Source organism: Grammomys surdaster, unplaced genomic scaffold (assembly GCF_004785775.1).
Source record: "Grammomys surdaster isolate TR1022 unplaced genomic scaffold, NIH_TR_1.0 126039, whole genome shotgun sequence".
NCBI classification, from domain to species: Eukaryota; Metazoa; Chordata; class Mammalia; order Rodentia; family Muridae; genus Grammomys; species Grammomys surdaster.
In genome coordinates, this window is record NW_021620852.1 from 2,500,291 (window position 1) to 2,518,098 (window position 17,808).

The following is a 17,808-nucleotide window of genomic DNA, read 5'->3' on the forward strand; positions in this document are numbered from 1 at the left end:
CTCTCTCTCTCTCTCTCTCTCTCTCTCTCTCTCTCTCTCTCTCTCTCATTAACTTAATCAAATCATTTGAATGCAGTGTCTAGGTTCCTTACAGGTGTAGTAATTTTGATTTTCTGGGTCTTTTTTGGGATTTAACTGGCCTTGCAGCAGAGGTTGCTCAGTGTCCTTCGTAGCATGATTAACAAGCGTAATGTTCATGACTAACATTTAAAGCTGTGAGGAAGGCAAATGGAATTTTTTTTCCTTCTGTTCCTTTTCCTAGCTTGAAATATACTAAGGCATTGTAGTTTTCTGGTGCCTAATGAAACTGATACTGTCATTCCAGCTCCTTAGAGCAAGTACTGCATATTTATATATTCCCTTTAAAACTTAGAAAATAAACATGTTTCTAAAAAATACTAGCAAGTATGTTATTCATCCACAACAGTGACTTCTTGTTTATTGTAAAATTTACTAGAATGAACTGTCATCTACCTTTCAGCCCAGTAAATGTATAACTCAGTCAGTAGAAGCCTTCTAGATATACATGCTACTTAAGTGTGTTTTTCCAAATTTATGTCAGGACATGAGTTTGTTCTAAATAACTATAATACCACATATAGGGAAAACAACTGGAGGAAAAGCTGTTAGGAAGTTAATGGTTTCTGTGTCTGCCAAGAGACTGTGTTATAAATAAACATTTCTAGGTTTACAAAATGGTTTTTAACTATATCTCTTCCTAAGCTGCTTACAACTATTACTGAAACTAATTAATTGTAAAGCTTTTGAAAATATTATATTGTTTAAATATATTAGTAATGAAGAAATGGCTAACATAGGATGCTGGTTGTATATACTGCATGGATGGTTTAATGTACGTGTTCATGTTTAATAGCTGTCATTCACAAGAGTCTGTAGGCTCCAGCATAAAGGCAAATGGCTTGTTGGTTTTGTCTCTTGGTTTCTTGTGGACTTTTTATATATTTCATTTGCTGTCTGGTTAGTTGCTATTATATATCAGTCCATCAATAGCAGTAGCCCACTTTGATGTCATCTTTAAAATGCCTCTGTCTTTGGTGAGCCTAATAATGTTTTCCTTGTCTCTTTGTCTTAGCACACAGCACACCTGTTGATATGCCAAGCAGAGGGCAGAATGAAGACAGGGACAGTGGCATTGCTCGATCAGGTACTTCCTTATACAGCTTTAACGAATATAGTGGGCTCTCTATAGTGGAAAATAGGAAACAGAAAGGTAGTCTTCGCTCTGTCCTTCTCCCCAACCCTTTTCTTTACATTCCTCTGTGTTCTGAATATCTCATGTGTGAGTACATGAAACTTCGATGATCATCATCTCAGAATGATTCTGCACAGAAGCTAGTTTTATCTAATACTTAAATTTACACAAGACTAGTCTATGCTAATAAATGTATTCTAGCAGGGAGCTTCGTTATGCCCGTTGTACTAGCAGTTTGTTTGCTAACTGCTTAGTCAGAGGATGGAGCAGGCCTGTGGTGACCAGTCTACCTATCACAATGAGAGATGCTATCAGCTGACTACCACCTTTTCTATCCTGTGATGCTGATTTAGATAGTACCTCAGGTACCCTTCTCTGCTCATTTAGAGGCCTAACCTTGCCTAATACTGCCTTAAGACCCCTCAGTTTCAGCTCTTATACACAAATCTGCTTTTAATTTTTAATTTATGGTTCATATCTGAGGTTAGTTCCATGTTTCAAGGGCCCAACAAGGAGACATGTTGGGCTTTGCCTGATGAGTATGCATCCTACAGGCAGCCTTCCAGTGAGAACCATAAGTGTCCTACTGGTTTGTCCTCTGACCTTTGTCTCCTTCCAAAGGCCCACCAGCTAAGTGGGACTAGCTTCAGGCCTTGGCGTTTTATCTTTTCTTTTCACCCATTTATCACATACTGAAGCTCCCAGATTCTGCCTCAAAGCTCCTGGGTTGTTTCTGGGTACAGTCAGACCCCTGCAGCCACCCTGTTCAGCTGTTTCCAGAGTCACTATTGAAATGCAATAGTTGATAAATCTACTTATTTGGTTTATATGTGTGTTATTAATCCAAAGCACTTTGTTTGCGGTTAAAATGGATTTATTTTGGTTTCCCCCATCATTTTCTATGAAGTTGGGCTTGAATCTTTCGGCAGAAATGTAACTTCCGTTTATTAAGCCTATGCCTTTTTCATTGAGTAGCAGCAAGTTCTGAAAAGATACAAGATCATCTGTAGCTGAGTGTGGTGGCACACACCCTTGATCTAGTACTCTGAAGGTGTAGGCAGGCAGATCTCTGTGACTTTGAGGCCATCCAGGATTGGATTCTGAGACCCTGTCAGAGAAAGGGGGGGAGGGTAACCAAGGAAACTATATTTGTTAATACTTAATATTGCTCTGGAGAGTTTCATCCTTCCCTGTGGACCCCTGTGTGCTAAACTTTTGAGTCCCACCAGTTATTTAAGTCTCTTGAGTGCATTAAAAAGTTTAACATTTTGGGACTCAATCTCTGCCCTGTTGACCTGTGTGGGCAGGGCTGGCTGGAGCTGGCCATGGTGTGCTTGAGTTTCAAAGCAGAAGGAAAGGCTCCATCATTGGGGGTGGGAGTGCATGGAGCACAACCCTGAGCCAAGTGAGTCTTGGCTGAAGTTGATGCCTGTGTGGTAGACAGGACCCACTCTGTGTGGCTTTCTGTGGCCTGCTCCTCTGTGAGGAAAGGACAGTTACTGCTCGGCTGGGCCTCTAAAATGCTCCCTTTCTCCCCTCACGCAGCCTTATTTCACTTATGTCCCTTTTTGTGAGGCCGAGAACTCGAGAGAACTGACATTGACAGAAAGGTCACTAGGATGAATTTTGGGTTCTCCAGTTCATTTGCAAGTCAGCAGCTCTTATGTTGCATATTCCTCAGACTTTAAGTTGCTTTGCTAACTGCTTCTCCTTGTCCTTCAAGAAGCAGGTAGTTGAGGGTCCATGTTCACATTAAATACATAAAACTGACAGCTAGATCCGATAGCTTCTCAAAGCCCATTAAAAACTTGTGACTGACAAATGGGAATTTTGAGAGTTGGAGAAAACTTTCTTTGGGAGTTTGAAAATCTCTACTTTTAGCTTGTGGGTTCTCCTGTGTGAGAACTGACAGTGCCCTGCTGTATAGTGGCATTCTGTTCCTCTCACTTGTTGTCCTGGTATATGCCCAACTTCTGATACTGTCGGCTGACAGTTGGGCACTTCTCTGAAATCTCCCAGTCTGAACAGAAGGCACATTCTTTGAACAGAAGGACTTTTTAGGTTCTCACAGTATCCTAGTCTTTAAGATTTGTTTCCTCTCAGGCCACGCCTAATGGTATACATCTGTCATCTTACCACTCAGTAGACTGAGGCAGGAGGATCGTATGTGTATGTGTTAGGCCAGCCTAGATAAATAAAAAAATGAATTTAAGGGAAAAACTAATATTTTCCTTATTATCCACCTTACATTCCTAAGATTCCAGGCTAGAGTAATGGCTCAGTGGTTAAGAGCGTGTATGACTGTTCATCCTGAGGACTGGGGTTTGATTCTCAGTATCCACATGATGGCTAGTAACTGTGTAACTTCAGTTCTAGGGGGATTGTTAGTCTTCTGGCCTCCACAGGCACCAAGCACACATGAGCTACACAGATATACTTGTAAACAAAAAAATACATGTTAAAAAAAAACTTTTAAAAAAAAGAATCCTAAGATCCCAGTTCTGAAGCAAAATAAGGAGTGTCATTTGTTAGAGGTTCTTGTTGTTGTTTTGTTTTTTTAAAGAATTATTGTATTATTTTACATGCATGAGTATATTGCTTTCATGTGTGTCTTGCATCATGCACATGCCTGGTACCTACAGAGGCCAGAAGAGTGTGTTGGATCCCCTGGAGTGGAGTTAATAGGCAATTGTGAGCAGCTGTATGCATGTTGGGACTCAAACCTGGGTCCTCTGGAAGAACAGGTATTCTTTAACTACTGAGCTGTCTTTCTAGCCGTTTGTTTGTTTGTTTGTTTGTTTTTAATCAGTAAAAAAAAGTAGACAAATTTAAAACATCATTTTCTGAATTTTTAATTCTGTCTAGAATTAAGAGATAATCTTTTTAAAATATATTTTATATTTTAGAGCAGTTTTATGATTTACAGAAAAGTTGGGACTACCATAAAGTGCTCTTTTTCAGCCACCCCAGGTTGCTGTGTTAACGTCTGATGTTTGTACGTTGAGGCAGTTAACGGCTCATAGTCATTAGCTAGCTTTCATCATGTAGCACTTTCCATAATTTTTCCCCCAGTACCTTCTTATGCTCCAAGAACACAGTGTGTTTACCTGTCATGCTTATTCTGACTGTTTTGTTCTGTTTTTGTTTGTTTTGTTTTGTTTTGTTTTGTTTTGTTTTGTTTTTGAGACAGGGTCTATCTACATAGTCCTGGCTGTTAGGGAACTGTATAGATTAGGCTTGCTTTGAACTCATCCACCTGTCTCTATATGTCACCACACTGGCCTCCTTAGGCATTTTCCCTCAGACCTTCTTTGTTTTTGATAATCGTGATGGCTTTAGTCTTTCACTGGTTTCACTATTTGAATATGCTTTCACTATTTGAATATGCTTGCTTGATGGCTTTCTCATGATTAAACTGTGGTTGTGGGTTTGAGCTGCATAACCACAAAAGTAATATACCATCCTGCTCACAGGGTGTCAAGGGTATGAACCGGCAACATGATTTATGAGTTCAGTTACTGACCTTGTTTATTAATGAGGTTATATTAACTGGATCTCTTCATGATGAAGATGATTCCCCTTGACATTTATGCACATGCCTTACCCTTCACCTGAGACATGCTCCCTTTCCTTGAGGGGCAAGAGTCTGCAGAAATGATTTGAAATTTTCTGCATGGATATTGTGTTTTTCTCATTTCTTAACGTATACTTGGTTATTATTTAAAGGACATTTATCTTTCACTTTGGGTATAACCCAGTAATATTTACATTTGCCAAAGCTGCCCAGGCTTTAACCCTGCGAGCAAATGTGATGCTGGTGACACTGCTTTCACGCATGGGGACGGCAGGAGAGGGAGCTCTGACACCCCTGTTCTAGTACTGAGTACTTCTGAGTCATCTGTTGTTTTCTATCCCAGCTCTAGAGTCAGAGTGTTAGTGGTTCATAGACTGTCTCTGGAGGGCAGCACGGGTCTCTTGTGGATATTCTGAAAAAGTCTTCTGTATCTATATTTAAAATAAAAGCTAATTTAGAAAATTACTTTTGAAACAGGCTCATTACATTGTTGATCCGGTTGACTTTTTAGCTTACTCTAGCCCAGGCAGGCCTGGACGCTATGGTCCTCCTGCTCAGCTTTCACACCTGCCAGAAAGATCATTTTTAAGAGGTTGATTGTAATGGCTGCTATTAGAAATTTTCAAGCAAGTGGCTAGAGAGATGGCCCATTCTGTAAAGTGCTTACTGTATAAGCACTTAGGACCTGAGTTCAGCTCCATAGTCCATGTGAGATCTGGCGGTACACTTCTAGACTCTCAGCGCTCCTATGATGAGATGGGCAGTGGAGACAGGAGCATCCTCAGGAGCTCTTGAGTCAGCTGGCCTGAATGCACACGCACGGATAAAAAAAGAACATTTTAAGTAAGGCCTTGGAGAGAAGGCACTGGTTGTAGGCATACAGGAAGTAGCATTTTCAGTACTTGGCAACAACACCACATGGGTTACTAGGGAAGAGGGTGGAGCCATGCACAGCTCTCTGGTTTCTGACTTGAGGAAATAAACAGGGGAAGACAACATTAACCAGAGTAGAGGAGCATGAGGCCAGCAAGGGAGACACATCTGAGGTTTTGGTTTTTTTTTTTTTAAACTAGAACTGTCCCCAAATTCTCCAGTTGTGAATTATCTGCTGTATTTAAAAATGAGAAGTTGTCTTGACAGGGGTGGGTCAGAGCACCTGAAATCTGCAAGTCTTGGGTCCACAGTAATGAGTAGTGTAAGACTTATAGTCTGGGGCTTGAGACCAGTCTTCGAAGGCCAGCTTAGTAGTAGGCTGTCTTCCCCTTCAAAGTGTTTGTATTTAGCAAGAAAGAGAACTTTACCATCTTCACTGTAACTACATTTCCTGCATCCTTACAGTGCCCAGTATGAGGAAAACCATGAATACTTTTGAACATTTCTTTTTGAATGAAGTATGTGTAAATGAACCTTCAGAGTAAGAACAGACATTTGAGGTGTTCAGATCAAATACTTTTCAGCCTTGATGCAGAAACAGTGAAATGGTTTCTGAGATGCTGTGGTAGAACTATAGTCTAATGAGGTGAGCAGGAGCCACAAGGGTTACACAAAGAGGTTGGGCACGTTGTTTTACCATCAAGGAGCTCTCTGCTGAGATTAGACAATTACAGGTCTGTCTTTGGGGAAGGAGAAAGTCCTTTAAGCAAATGTAAATTGTGGGTTTTTTGGTTTTGGTTTGATTTTTTGAGATAGGGTCTTTCTACATAGCCCTGGATGTCTTGGAATTTGCTCTGTAAACCAGGCTGGCCTCAAACTCACGGAGATCTGCCTACCTTTGCCTCCCGAGTGCTGGAATTCTCAATGCTGAGCTGGCAAGAAGTTCCTCTCCCTTTCTGTGTCTCCATAAGTTTTCCTCTTTCTGTCCTGCCTCAGCTTGGGATATCAGTTTGAAGGACTTACCAGTGCAGCTGCTCTAGAGTTTTATGTCCTAGCTAGTTCAGAAACTTTAGGATATTTTGAAATATGATGTTTTTATTCAAGGGTCTTTTCTAGGAATGGTAAAATTCACATGATGCTTTTGAAGATTTACTTATTTTACCAGTGATGCAGACCTGGCCCATGCTAGGCAAGTTTTGTGCTGCTAAACTATCCCCAGCCTCCTTTGAGACAGGCAAACCTTGAACTTCTCTCTGTAGTAGTCCAGCCTCCTAAATAGCTGGTGTTACAGGCCCATGACACCAAGCATAGCTTAGGGAAACTTTAAAGCCATTTTGTAGTCTTAAAATGTATTGCCTATAATTAATTTTATTAATTATGTTTATTAATTTAATGTTTATTAATTTTCTGTATTTGAAAATGAGGATCAGAGGCTGTGCATGGTGGCACATGTCTTTAATCCCAGTACCAGGAAGGCAGAGACAGGTGGATCTCTTTGTGAGTTTGAGGCCAGCATGGTCTACATAGTGAATTCCAGGAAAGCAACGGTTACCTATATCTGGTCTCAGAAAACAAAATAAAGAAAAAGGATGGATGGATGGATGGATGGATGGATGGATCGATGAATGAATGAATGAATGGAGGATCAGGAGAGGGGAAGTCTCACAAGGATGAATTGGTTAATTTGCATAAGTTTAACCTCCAAGAAGAGAGTGAGGAAATAGGCCAAAGGAAGAAATACATGTAAGTAAGCTTTGTGATGTGATGCTGACTAAGTTATATACATGGGCTGTGTCTTTAGAGATCAGCAGTGTGTACTCCTTTGTATTTACAGTGTAAAGCCTGATTGTGTGCACTGGCTATATCTGCAGGTTTGTGGTTTAGGAATCCGTGTGACTAAGAATAGAAGGTGGCTGGGTGTGGGTAGGCTAGGATTCTTATTCCTCTAGAATGGTGATATTCATCTGTAATCCCAGCACTGGGGAAAACAAACAAAAACAAAAAACAAAACCAAACCTGTGTGGGTTTTTCATCTCTTTTATCTACAGAAATTTTTGTAAGAGAGAAATTTTAGTCTCCCCCTGCTGGATGTGATTGGCAAAAAATTTAGGGTGTGTGTGTGTGTGTGTGTGTGTGTGTGCGTGTGTTTGTACTTTTGGCTACTTTAGTACCAGCCTTTTTCCTACCAGCCTTCTCTACCCTTCCAACCCAACACTAGGTAGGGGAGAAAGGTTAGAAGAGAAAGGAGGCATCATTAGACTCCCTCCTGCTAATTAGGGTCATTGAGTTCCTTAGGGCAATGTTGATCTTTGTGGTCAGGATATCCAATTTCTTCTTTCTCTTTGCCCACAACCAGTTCACAAACCTCAGCAGCAAGGGAAGAACAGCCTCCCCAGCCTCTTGTGGCTCTGGCATTTTTATACCCTCTTAAGAGTCCCTAGAATTCCAAACATAAACTTTCTTCAGTTGGCAGAATCCTGTCCCTGCCAGAGAACACAACAAATCATAGTCATCGGCTGTGGTCAGTCTGAAGCAGCCGCATATCCCATACCTGGAATTAAAACAAAAACATAGTCACATAACATTTATGTGTTTTTAAAGAAATCAAAATTCTCACTCTGTGTGTGTGTGTGTGTGTGTGTGTGTGTGTGTGTGTGTGTGTGTGTGTGACGTTGAAATACACATTACATAAAATTTACCATTTTCCACTCTTTCTAGAGGTTGATTGTAAGGAGGCTATGTAGCTCAGAATTCCTGAGACTCAAAATTACCTAGCTAAGCTGACCTAAATCTCAAGCTCCTCCTGTTCCTGCATCTTTAGTGCTGGACTACCGTGCCTGTATATGTTTATTATTTGTTTATTCATTTGTTTGTGGGAGGGATGAGTGAGTGAACTTGTATGTACAAATGTATAAGCATGTGTTACCTTGGGTGTCATTTGCTTTCTGAGGTAGAGTCTCTCCCTGGGACGTGGACATTTCTGATTTGGCTACAATGACTGGCCAGTGAACCCCAGGGATTCTCCTGCCCCTTCCTCCCCAGTGCCAGGAAAACAAATGCATACTAGCAAGCCTAGGTTTTCATGTGGGTTCTGAGTAGTGTCCCCAGACTATGGAATCCATTGAAAATGTACAGCTCCGTGGTACTGTGCATCGTAGTGTGCATTGTAAGGACTCAAGCTGGACTTTCTCATTTGAAATGTCCTGCCTTGCAGCTTCACTGAGCAGCCTTTTGGTCACACCCTTCCCGTCTCCGAGCTCCTCTACATCCTCCTCCAGCAGTTACCAGCGCCGCTGGCTGCGAAGTCAGACAACGAGTTTGGAAAATGGCATCTTTCCAAGGAGGTGAGTTACTTGTTTCCTCGGGCTAAGGAAAGTGCTAGTATAAACAGCTTATGGAAACTGACAGGCTTCTCCTTGCCTGTTGTCAGGGCAAGAAGATCTGAAACCTTGTGATTAGCTCCAGCTTAGCCTGGAGTTTACATGTTAAATTGTTTAAGGCAATAGTGAATTAAAACTTAGGTAGGCAGGCCTGGAATACAGTATGTAGCCCAGATGGGACTCACTCATCTTTTGCTTCTGCTTCCTAACTGATAGGATTATGAGTATGTTGTATACACTGTGCCCAGCTGAAAACCCATATTTTTATTTAGAAGATACTGGAAATGCCTGGATAGCTGTGCAGTGTAGGTGCTAAATTTGGTGATGATTTAAAGAGAATATGCTCTATAAGCAAGAGAGGTGGGATAAATGCCTTCCCTGGTTACAATGATTCCAGTGTGATATTTGAGGCAGAGTTCCTCTGTGGCACTTAAGTTCTTAGACTAAACAGGTATGAATGTGAGTATTCATAGAGATAGCCTCAGGTTCTTTTCTACCTTGATTTCAGTTTGTTTTTGAACCTGAAGTTTCTTCAGTTGTGGACAGAGCATGCATTTGGTGCTACACCAGTAACATCCAGGCCCTTATTTTTGTATCTCAAAACATCTCAATGGAATTTTCACGTCACTGAACTGTTTGTGTCAATTGATTGAGTTTGTAAATTGCCTAGTAGTTATCCCGTTTGAGAGAATTTGTAAAGATGAGTCAACCATGTACTTGTGCTGATGTAGCTAGTGCCCCAGTAAACTGGTGTCAAGGAAGATCAGTACACGATAAACACCATGACAGTGTGGAGTACCTGGGAACGAACTGGGGAGAAGCACAGTGGTGGGGCCTCATGGGGGCTGATGAGGAGCCCCGTAGAAAGATAAGCTGGGCATCGAGAGTTGGGGGCAACTCTTTTGTTTTCTCAAAACCCTAGAGAGCCACATGCAAAGGTTACAGCTGGTCCTTCACTGAGCTGCTGCTCTTTGGTGAGTGGACTTCAGTGGAGTGGTGAGATTGTGGAGTCAGAGACAAGGACAAGTCTCTGCCCTCATCAGGCATGTGCTAGAGCATGCTCGCTGGGTTCTAGCAGCTTCTTCTCATGCACATTAGGGTGGAAACAGGTTCAGGCTAGGATAATAAAACCCAGGAGATCAGGCCACATTTGGTATACAACAAATAAAACATTGGTGGTGCATATGTATAATCCTAGCACTTGGGAGATAGACGTAGGGCAAGTTATGTCTAAAGCCAGCCTGCGCGACACACAGACATTGTCTCAAAAAACAAAATTTAGGCTCTCAAAATGGCTCTGTGGTTAAAGGCACGTGCTGCTGCCAAGCTTACTGACTTGAGTTTGATCTCAGGATCCATACGGTGGAAGAAGAGAGCCTAGGAAGTTCCCTGTGACTTCCAGATATGTAATGTGGCTTATGGACACAAACCACATACACATACAAAATTTAAAAGAAAAAATTTTTTGAGACATTGTCTCTACGTAACCCTGACTATCCTGGAACTCACTATATAGACCAGGCTGGCCTGGAACTCAACAGAGATCCACCTGCCTCTGCGTCTCAAATGTTGGGATTAAAGGTGTGTGCCACCATGCCCAGCATTCTTTTTTAATTGCAGATAAAATATTGGCCAGTGAGACTTATTTACCAGTGAGACTTATTTACCAGTGTTGTTGCTCTCGTTGATACCAGTCTGGCATCTTTCAGGTTCAGGACATTTCCATCCTCACTGCCTTTCTGCAGCCTCTGCAGTGGGAAGAGATGGATGCAGAAGGCTGTCACAGGACTGCTCTCCAGTGCAAATGCTCTTTCACAACTTTAGACTTATGTCTGAAGCTGTCTGTGTAGCGTTTCCAAGCTTATGCCTCTGAAATCTAAAAAACAAACTGAATGGAGACCTGGCACTGGAAACTGTGACTGGTTACTGAGCCATGGTGTGTGTGTATGTGTGCGTGCCTATCTGTCTGTCTGTCTGTCTGTCTTGAAACCCACGGACTGATGTGCTTCTACATCTTCCTTGTGGTTCTGTATCTTTCACAGAACATCCAGTAGCATGAGCTGGAGCTGATTTGTCAGCCAGGGTGAGCATCCCTATTGATATCCAAGAGCCTGGACTGGCAAAGGCAGTATCTTGGGTTATAATTCTAGAATCATTCTGAGAGCTTTCTATCTCCGGGCAAGCACTGCTTCTGTTTCTGTACTTAAAAACAGCTTTTGCAGCATACCTGGACCTGGACGGAGTGTGAAAAAGTATCTGGCTATACAATTGGATTCTTTGAACCATTCTCAAGCATTCTTTGTTGTGGAATAATACTTAGAAAGATAATTAGGATACTCTATGACCTGATTTGTTTCGGTGTGGATAGTTGATCCAGGACTACAGACTGAAGTCCTGTGGCTTTAGATGTTAGTAGAGATATGTGATAAAGACAGTAACATCTTGTCTCTGTTCAGCTAGGAAAGTTTTACAGCAGTTCAGCAGGTGGCACTCTCTGCTATGCTAAAACTGATAGCTGAGTTGACCACCGTTTACACGGTAGAGATGGAGATGAATAAGATAGCCCAGTGTTGATCACAGTTTCAGTATAAAAGTCTACCTTGGCTTGAGGAGGAATGGAATGATACGAGTGCTTTACTTTGGAGAAAGAAAAGAAATAGAACATTCAGCAAAGAGGCAGGCTTTATATTATCACACTGAAGAATATTGTGTTATTCTTTTTTTTTTTTTTTGAAACAGGGCCTAACTATCCTTGGACTTGTGTTCAAACCTATATCGTCAGCCTGTCTACCTCAGCCTCTTGAGCTGGTGGGATTGCAGATGTGCACTACCACACCTGGCTAGAATTTCTATATGCAGAACAGAAGTAAACTGGTGCACAGGAACAAGCTTTTAATACAGGGACTTTACAACAAAGAGTAGGAGCCTTTTCAAATATCGGTCACTTTCTGTGTGATTCTCCAAGCTTTTTCTGGTCACTAGGATCTGCTGATTTCTCAGAGAAAATGGTTTGTTAGAATATTTGCTGTGTTTTCATGACACCTGCAGACCTGATCACTCACACCCTCATCCCAGATCTTGAGAGATGTTAAGGAGAACAGAAACATATACCTCAGAGCCTAGAGCAAGGTGCTCACCTCCCTTCTTTTAAACATAGCTTTCCTAACCATGCAGCTTTGGATGTATGTTAGTGAATGTTAGTAAAAAAAAAAAAGTGTGTGTGTTAGTAAAATCCAAATATAGTTTAAAGCTTACAGGATACTGCAGACTGAATAGAGCCCTAAAAATGGTACAGTTGATAACAAAGAAAACGTGCCACATGCTGCTACGTGGCAGGCTACTTACACTAATTTGCATTATACTCTAGCCTTTGGTGTAGGACAAAACAATTTTTTTTTCCCTCTTGCTGTTCATAGCTATTGTAGCTGTCATGACTCTTCATAGCATTTAAATAAGAGTCATGGTTTAACCATAATTGCATTATTCCTAAGATGGATATTAAGAAGCTATTGGCTCTGTAATTCTTTTATTACAGAAGCAGAGTCTTTTGACTATATCAGAAGAGAGTTGAGCCTTTCTGCTTAGCAGATTTCCCAGAGTGCTCAGTTAGTTAATCACATGGCTTCCTCAGAGCATTTAGAGGAGTTACATCATCTGCTGGTTTTAATAGCTTTGGGGATGGTGCCAGTGAATGTCGAAGCAGGAATACTCCACAGGACCCGTCTTCTGAGTCTCTCATCTGTTCTTATGTGTCAACAAAAAACAAGGGCTTGTGTTTCATTTGTTTGTTTGTTGTTTGTTTTACATTCTAGGGCACATATGTGCCAGAGAGCACTGTGGACAACTTTCAGGACTCAGTTCCTGCCTTCCTCCTAGTTGAGGCAGGGTTTCTCTTATTTCTCCTGTATCATATTCTAGGCTAGCAAGCCGGTGAGTGTTCCACCACCAATTCTTTTGTCCCTCTCTGTTACTCACAGTGGGAATGCTGGGATTGCAGCTATGTGCTGCCACATCAGTCTTCTCAGTGAATCTCAGAGATGGAGCTCAGGTGACTGGGCTTGTGCAACACAGCAAAGACTTTTCCTCCACGAGTGCCTCTCTAGCTAGAACCTGTGTTTTGATTGAACTGTTGTCACCCACTCCTAAATGCAATCAAAAGAGTGAGAATCAAATGTTTAAACTGCTAGTGGCTTTTGTCTGAGTTTCTTTGGATGGTAAGATGAGAGTGTGTAAGATGTGTAATGTGGTAAGTGGATATCCTCTTGGTTTTTGATAAAGGTTTAAGAGAATGAGTTGGAGGTAGATAGCTGGCCTGCTAAGTTCTCAGTATTCTGCACAAGCACTCTGAGTATCATCCCATGACAAGACAGCTTACTTTCAGCGACTCACTGATACATGCCCACTTTTCAAACCTAATTTTCCCCCAGGTCAACTGATGAGACATTTAGCTTGGCTGAAGAAACGTGTAGCTCTAACCCAGCCATAGTTAGAAGGAAGAAAATCGCCATCAGCATCATCTTTTCCTTGTGTGAGAGAGAGGCAGCACAGCAGGATTTCCAGGACTTCTTTTTCTCCCATTTCCCTCTGTTTGAATCTCACATGAACAGGCTGAAGAGTGCAATCGAAAAGGTAAGGGATGGGGGTGCAGGGCCCCGGGCCCCATTCCAGGCAAACATTTAAATAAAGAAATGAAAGGTAATATGACTGTGGCCTATTGGCCAATAGGGGAGAGATTATGTGGGAGATGGTCTGCATAAGGCAGTCAAAACATGTCCTCGTGTAGGAAAGGAGGTTACTCCTTTTTGATGAGGGAAAATGTCATTACCATCAGGGTTTTAAGTGTATTATAGCATCATTGTTCATTAGTGAGTCAGCAGGTCAGTTATAGAGGAATTTCCTCTTAGCAAGTAACATGGTTCACTCTCTTCCATGAAGGCCATGATCTCCTGTAGGAAGATCTCTGAATCAAGTCTCCGTGTCCAGTTCTATGTGAGCCGTCTGATGGAAGCACTGGGAGAATTCAGGTAAGGTTCAAGGTTTGGAATCCAACAGGAAGTGATGAGCAGTACTATGACCAGCTGCCACGAGGCCATGTCTTAAAAGAATTGGGGACTGGCAATATTTAGTCATCTTAGTGTCCCTACCCATGAGAGTAGGTAAATAAAGCCAAAAACATTTGAGTAATCCTGACTGTGCCTGACAGTTCTTAATGGGATTAATTTTTTGTTTGTTGTGTTCTTGGGGTAGGGGTTGTTGTTTTGTGTTTATTTTGAGATGGGGTCTCACTATGTAGTCCTAGCTGGCCTGGAACTGCCTGTTAGACTGAGCTGGCTTCAAACTCAGAGATCCTCCTGCCTCTGCCTCCTGAGTGCTTAGATTAAGGTATGCATTACCACGTCTGGCTTAATGGGATTTTTTTCATCAGAATGAACTGGAAACTGATTTTAAAGATGTCTTGTAGTCAGTTCCATGATCTTATATCTGTCATCCCATAAACTTCAGGGCAAAGTCTTTTTACCCTTTCTACAAATGTTAAAACTGGGGTTCAAGGGTGCTACCTGTGCCCTGAGCGCACGGAGAAAATATGTGCATGTCGTGGAGATCCAGCTCTCATTTGTCAGGGCACATCTAGTGCACGTGCAGCGCTGTGGTACACGTCCTGGTCTGGATGATGAATCATCCGATGCCCCTTCTCTGACACTGTAAGCAGTTTTCTAACTAATCTAGGGCTCTACCAATCGTCAGTGGGCACTGGCATTCTGTCCTCCTTGCCCACAGAGTGTGGTTAGCAGGGTGATCTGCTGTCACATGGAATTTTCCCCCACTGTGCTCATCTGTGTTTCTCAGAGCCAGTCTCTTAACAGGGAATGGAATCTCACTGCAAAGCAGTGTGCCAGATAGCTGAGGGGTTAAAAAAACAATTACAGTTCTTAGAACATTAGAACATTTTTTTGCTGATGAGCTCAATGCTGCTTGAAGCAAAATCACTACAGTTTCTGACCTCCAGCTATAGATAAGGGACTGTTTAGGTTGTTTCATTTGATGAATGCCTTGAAGGTGTTGAGTAAGCTGTCTCTGTTGAGGGCAGCACTGTCATCCTGCTGTGGTCACATTCAGAGCTGACTTGTGCTTGGGAGACTGGATGCTAATCTAATCACAGTACTAATCTTTCAGAGGTAAAAACCTGAAAATAAAAATCAAGAGAAATCAGTACAGTTGAGTCACCTAGCAATCTCGTTTTCAGCAGAGCATGTGCTTTCACTGTCCTGCATATCTGTGTGTGCCCCCCCCCCCACACCTAATTCTAGATGGAGTCTTACTCTGTAGCTGTGGCTGCCTCACACTCATGGTTCTTCTGCCTCTGTCTCCTAAGTGCTGGGATTATTGCTATGTCCAGCTCTTGATCTGTATTTCTTTACCATAAGAACGCTGTGTGGAGCTGGGAGTGTAACTCAGTGATGAGTGCTTGTCGAGCATGGAAAAACGGCCAGGATTTAATTCTCACTGTTACAAAAGCAAAATAAACAGCACCTAAAAATGACTGTATGATACCCTATAAACCTGTAGAGTTCTTAAGTTTTTATGTATAAATTAAAAAATAAATTTTAAAAATGATTATAAATTCTGAAAAAGAACACTGATTTTTTTAACCTTTTATATTATTTTTGTGTGTGTGCAGTGTTTGAGATCAAGCCCAGAGCCGTGTACATGACAGGCAGGTACAATATCACTGAGCTACACCCTCGTACATTATTTTCTAAGTGAATGTTTTTATGTTAGGGATGGTGTGCTTTTTCTCTTGAGGGCTTCTACACTACCACCTAACTTTGCCATTGTCCCGCAGAAGCACTCAACAGATAATGCAAAAATAAATGGACATTTCTAGGTCCCAATAAAACTCTATTTTAAAAAATGGTAGCAATCAGATTTGTGTGAGTTATAGTTTTCCAACCTGTGTTCATTTATTTTTGAATTCCTTATGGAGTACATAGACCCAAATTACAGTGTTCAGCTTTGTTCTTTGATACTAAGATACCCACAATAACTATTTATTACAGTTTGTCCCTTCTTTCTCCTATAGACGGACTATCTGGAACTTATATTCTGTTCCAAGGATAGCTGAACCAGTATGGCTTACCATGATGTCAAACACCTTGGAAAAAAACCAACTCTGCCAGCGCTTTCTCAAGGAATTTATACTTCTGATTGAACAAGTCAACAAAAACCAGTAAGTATAACTCTCTTGAGACTTGTGGACTAATCCTGAGCCAGTGCATGTTCTGCGCAGGACATGCTTTGTCCTGTATTTGACTAATCTGGGTATACTTTTGTCTGTTTTCCCAAGGTTTTTTGCTGCCTTACTGACTGCGGTGTTAACCTACCACCTAGCCTGGGTACCAACTGTCATGCCTGTTGACCACCCTCCCATTAAAGCCTTCTCGGAGAAGCGTACCTCTCAGTCAGTGAACATGCTGGCCAAAACACATCCATATAATCCTCTCTGGGCACAGCTGGGTTAGTATCTGTTTTACTGTTCAGAGAAAGTGTCTGATGAAATAGGAAAAGAAATATGCTGGAAATTGTAGCTTGTACTGGCTTTCTCTTTCAGGAATAAGATACAGATCCAAATGGGCAGGCTCCTCTCCTCGTCCCTTTCCCTTGCTGGTAGCTTTGTTCTGCTCTTTTGAGATCTTGTAGGTAAACTGAGTTCTCCACACCCACGGAGGCTGTTCACCCTATCACGGTTTTTGTAACCACTGACTGTTTGTGCAGATATTTTGTGGTCAGGTTGTGATAGGGCAGGGGAGGGCTGTCTCATATCTTATAGGTTGTTCAGCTATATTCCTGGCCTCCATTCACTAAATGCTAGTACAACCCCTGTCTTCATAGAGTTGTAACCATCAAAATGTCTTTAAATGTTGCCAAATGTCAGTGGGAAGAGGAGCAAGAAAAGGAGTGAGAGCTGTTGTTGGAGTGGCTGGGGAGAGAAGACCAGAGGAAGGTGGCACACTTACATCTCACCACTGCTCTGACTGTACCAGAGATCCCATGTCTTATCTGTCACTTGGTCCTTGTACTTGATGAGTACATATGGGTTACTTGTCAACCCATATGTATATATGGGTTGGTACAGGACTCTTACACTGCGTGGGTGAGCCTGGGTTTACATATCTTGTTTTATGAGGCCTTGTTCTCAGGAAGCATTAAAGAGACAAGGTATGATCACATGACATTCTGTCCCACCCATGTGCTGGAACTCAGAGTTAGGTCACAGCTGTTCAAGCCTCAGTAGTCAGCTTCCTGGTGAACAACGTTGATCCTTGATCATGTCTTTTGACAACACCCTAGTGCTTGGATAAGAGTGTACAAGGAATCTGGGAGGTAGAGGCCTATTGTTTCCTTAGTTTCTGAAGGCAATCACTCAGTGTTCCTGTGCCTCTTCTTTCAATATGTTAACTATAGACCCTGGGGCTTTGTATATGGCCAGATAAGCACTGCACACATGTCAGATGGGATGGGGTCAGAACTTGTGACATGCAGTCACTTGTACCAGGCACCATTGCTCAGGATGCTGCTCCTGAAACTACATCGTGAGGCATTTACATAGAGAAGGCTTACTTGCAGGAATCTTCAAATGGTAATTGCTAGGGAAAGCAGTGAGCTGGGGGAAAGCACTGTAGCCTAAAAACAGAGTTTCAGAAGCTGTAATGAAAGCTGACACCACAGCACAAGGATACATACTCTCGGATGAGAGTCTCACTCTGGCC

The 17,808-nt window shown here is 42.0% G+C and overlaps 1 protein-coding gene across 4 annotated transcripts in view; it reads left to right on the forward strand.

Moving 5' to 3' along the window:
• Fnip2 (folliculin interacting protein 2) overlaps window positions 1-17,808 on the forward strand; it is a 117,461-nt gene that overhangs the window by 59,166 nt on the left and 40,487 nt on the right. For all 4 annotated transcript variants that reach the window (XM_028754914.1, XM_028754916.1, XM_028754913.1 and 1 more), the window contains 6 exons: window positions 1,094-1,165; window positions 8,875-9,004; window positions 13,468-13,669; window positions 13,976-14,064; window positions 16,122-16,268; window positions 16,386-16,555. In XM_028754914.1, the coding sequence (XP_028610747.1) occupies window positions 1,094-1,165; window positions 8,875-9,004; window positions 13,468-13,669; window positions 13,976-14,064; window positions 16,122-16,268; window positions 16,386-16,555 (810 nt within the window). The remainder of the gene's footprint in view (window positions 1-1,093; window positions 1,166-8,874; window positions 9,005-13,467; window positions 13,670-13,975; window positions 14,065-16,121; window positions 16,269-16,385; window positions 16,556-17,808) is intronic.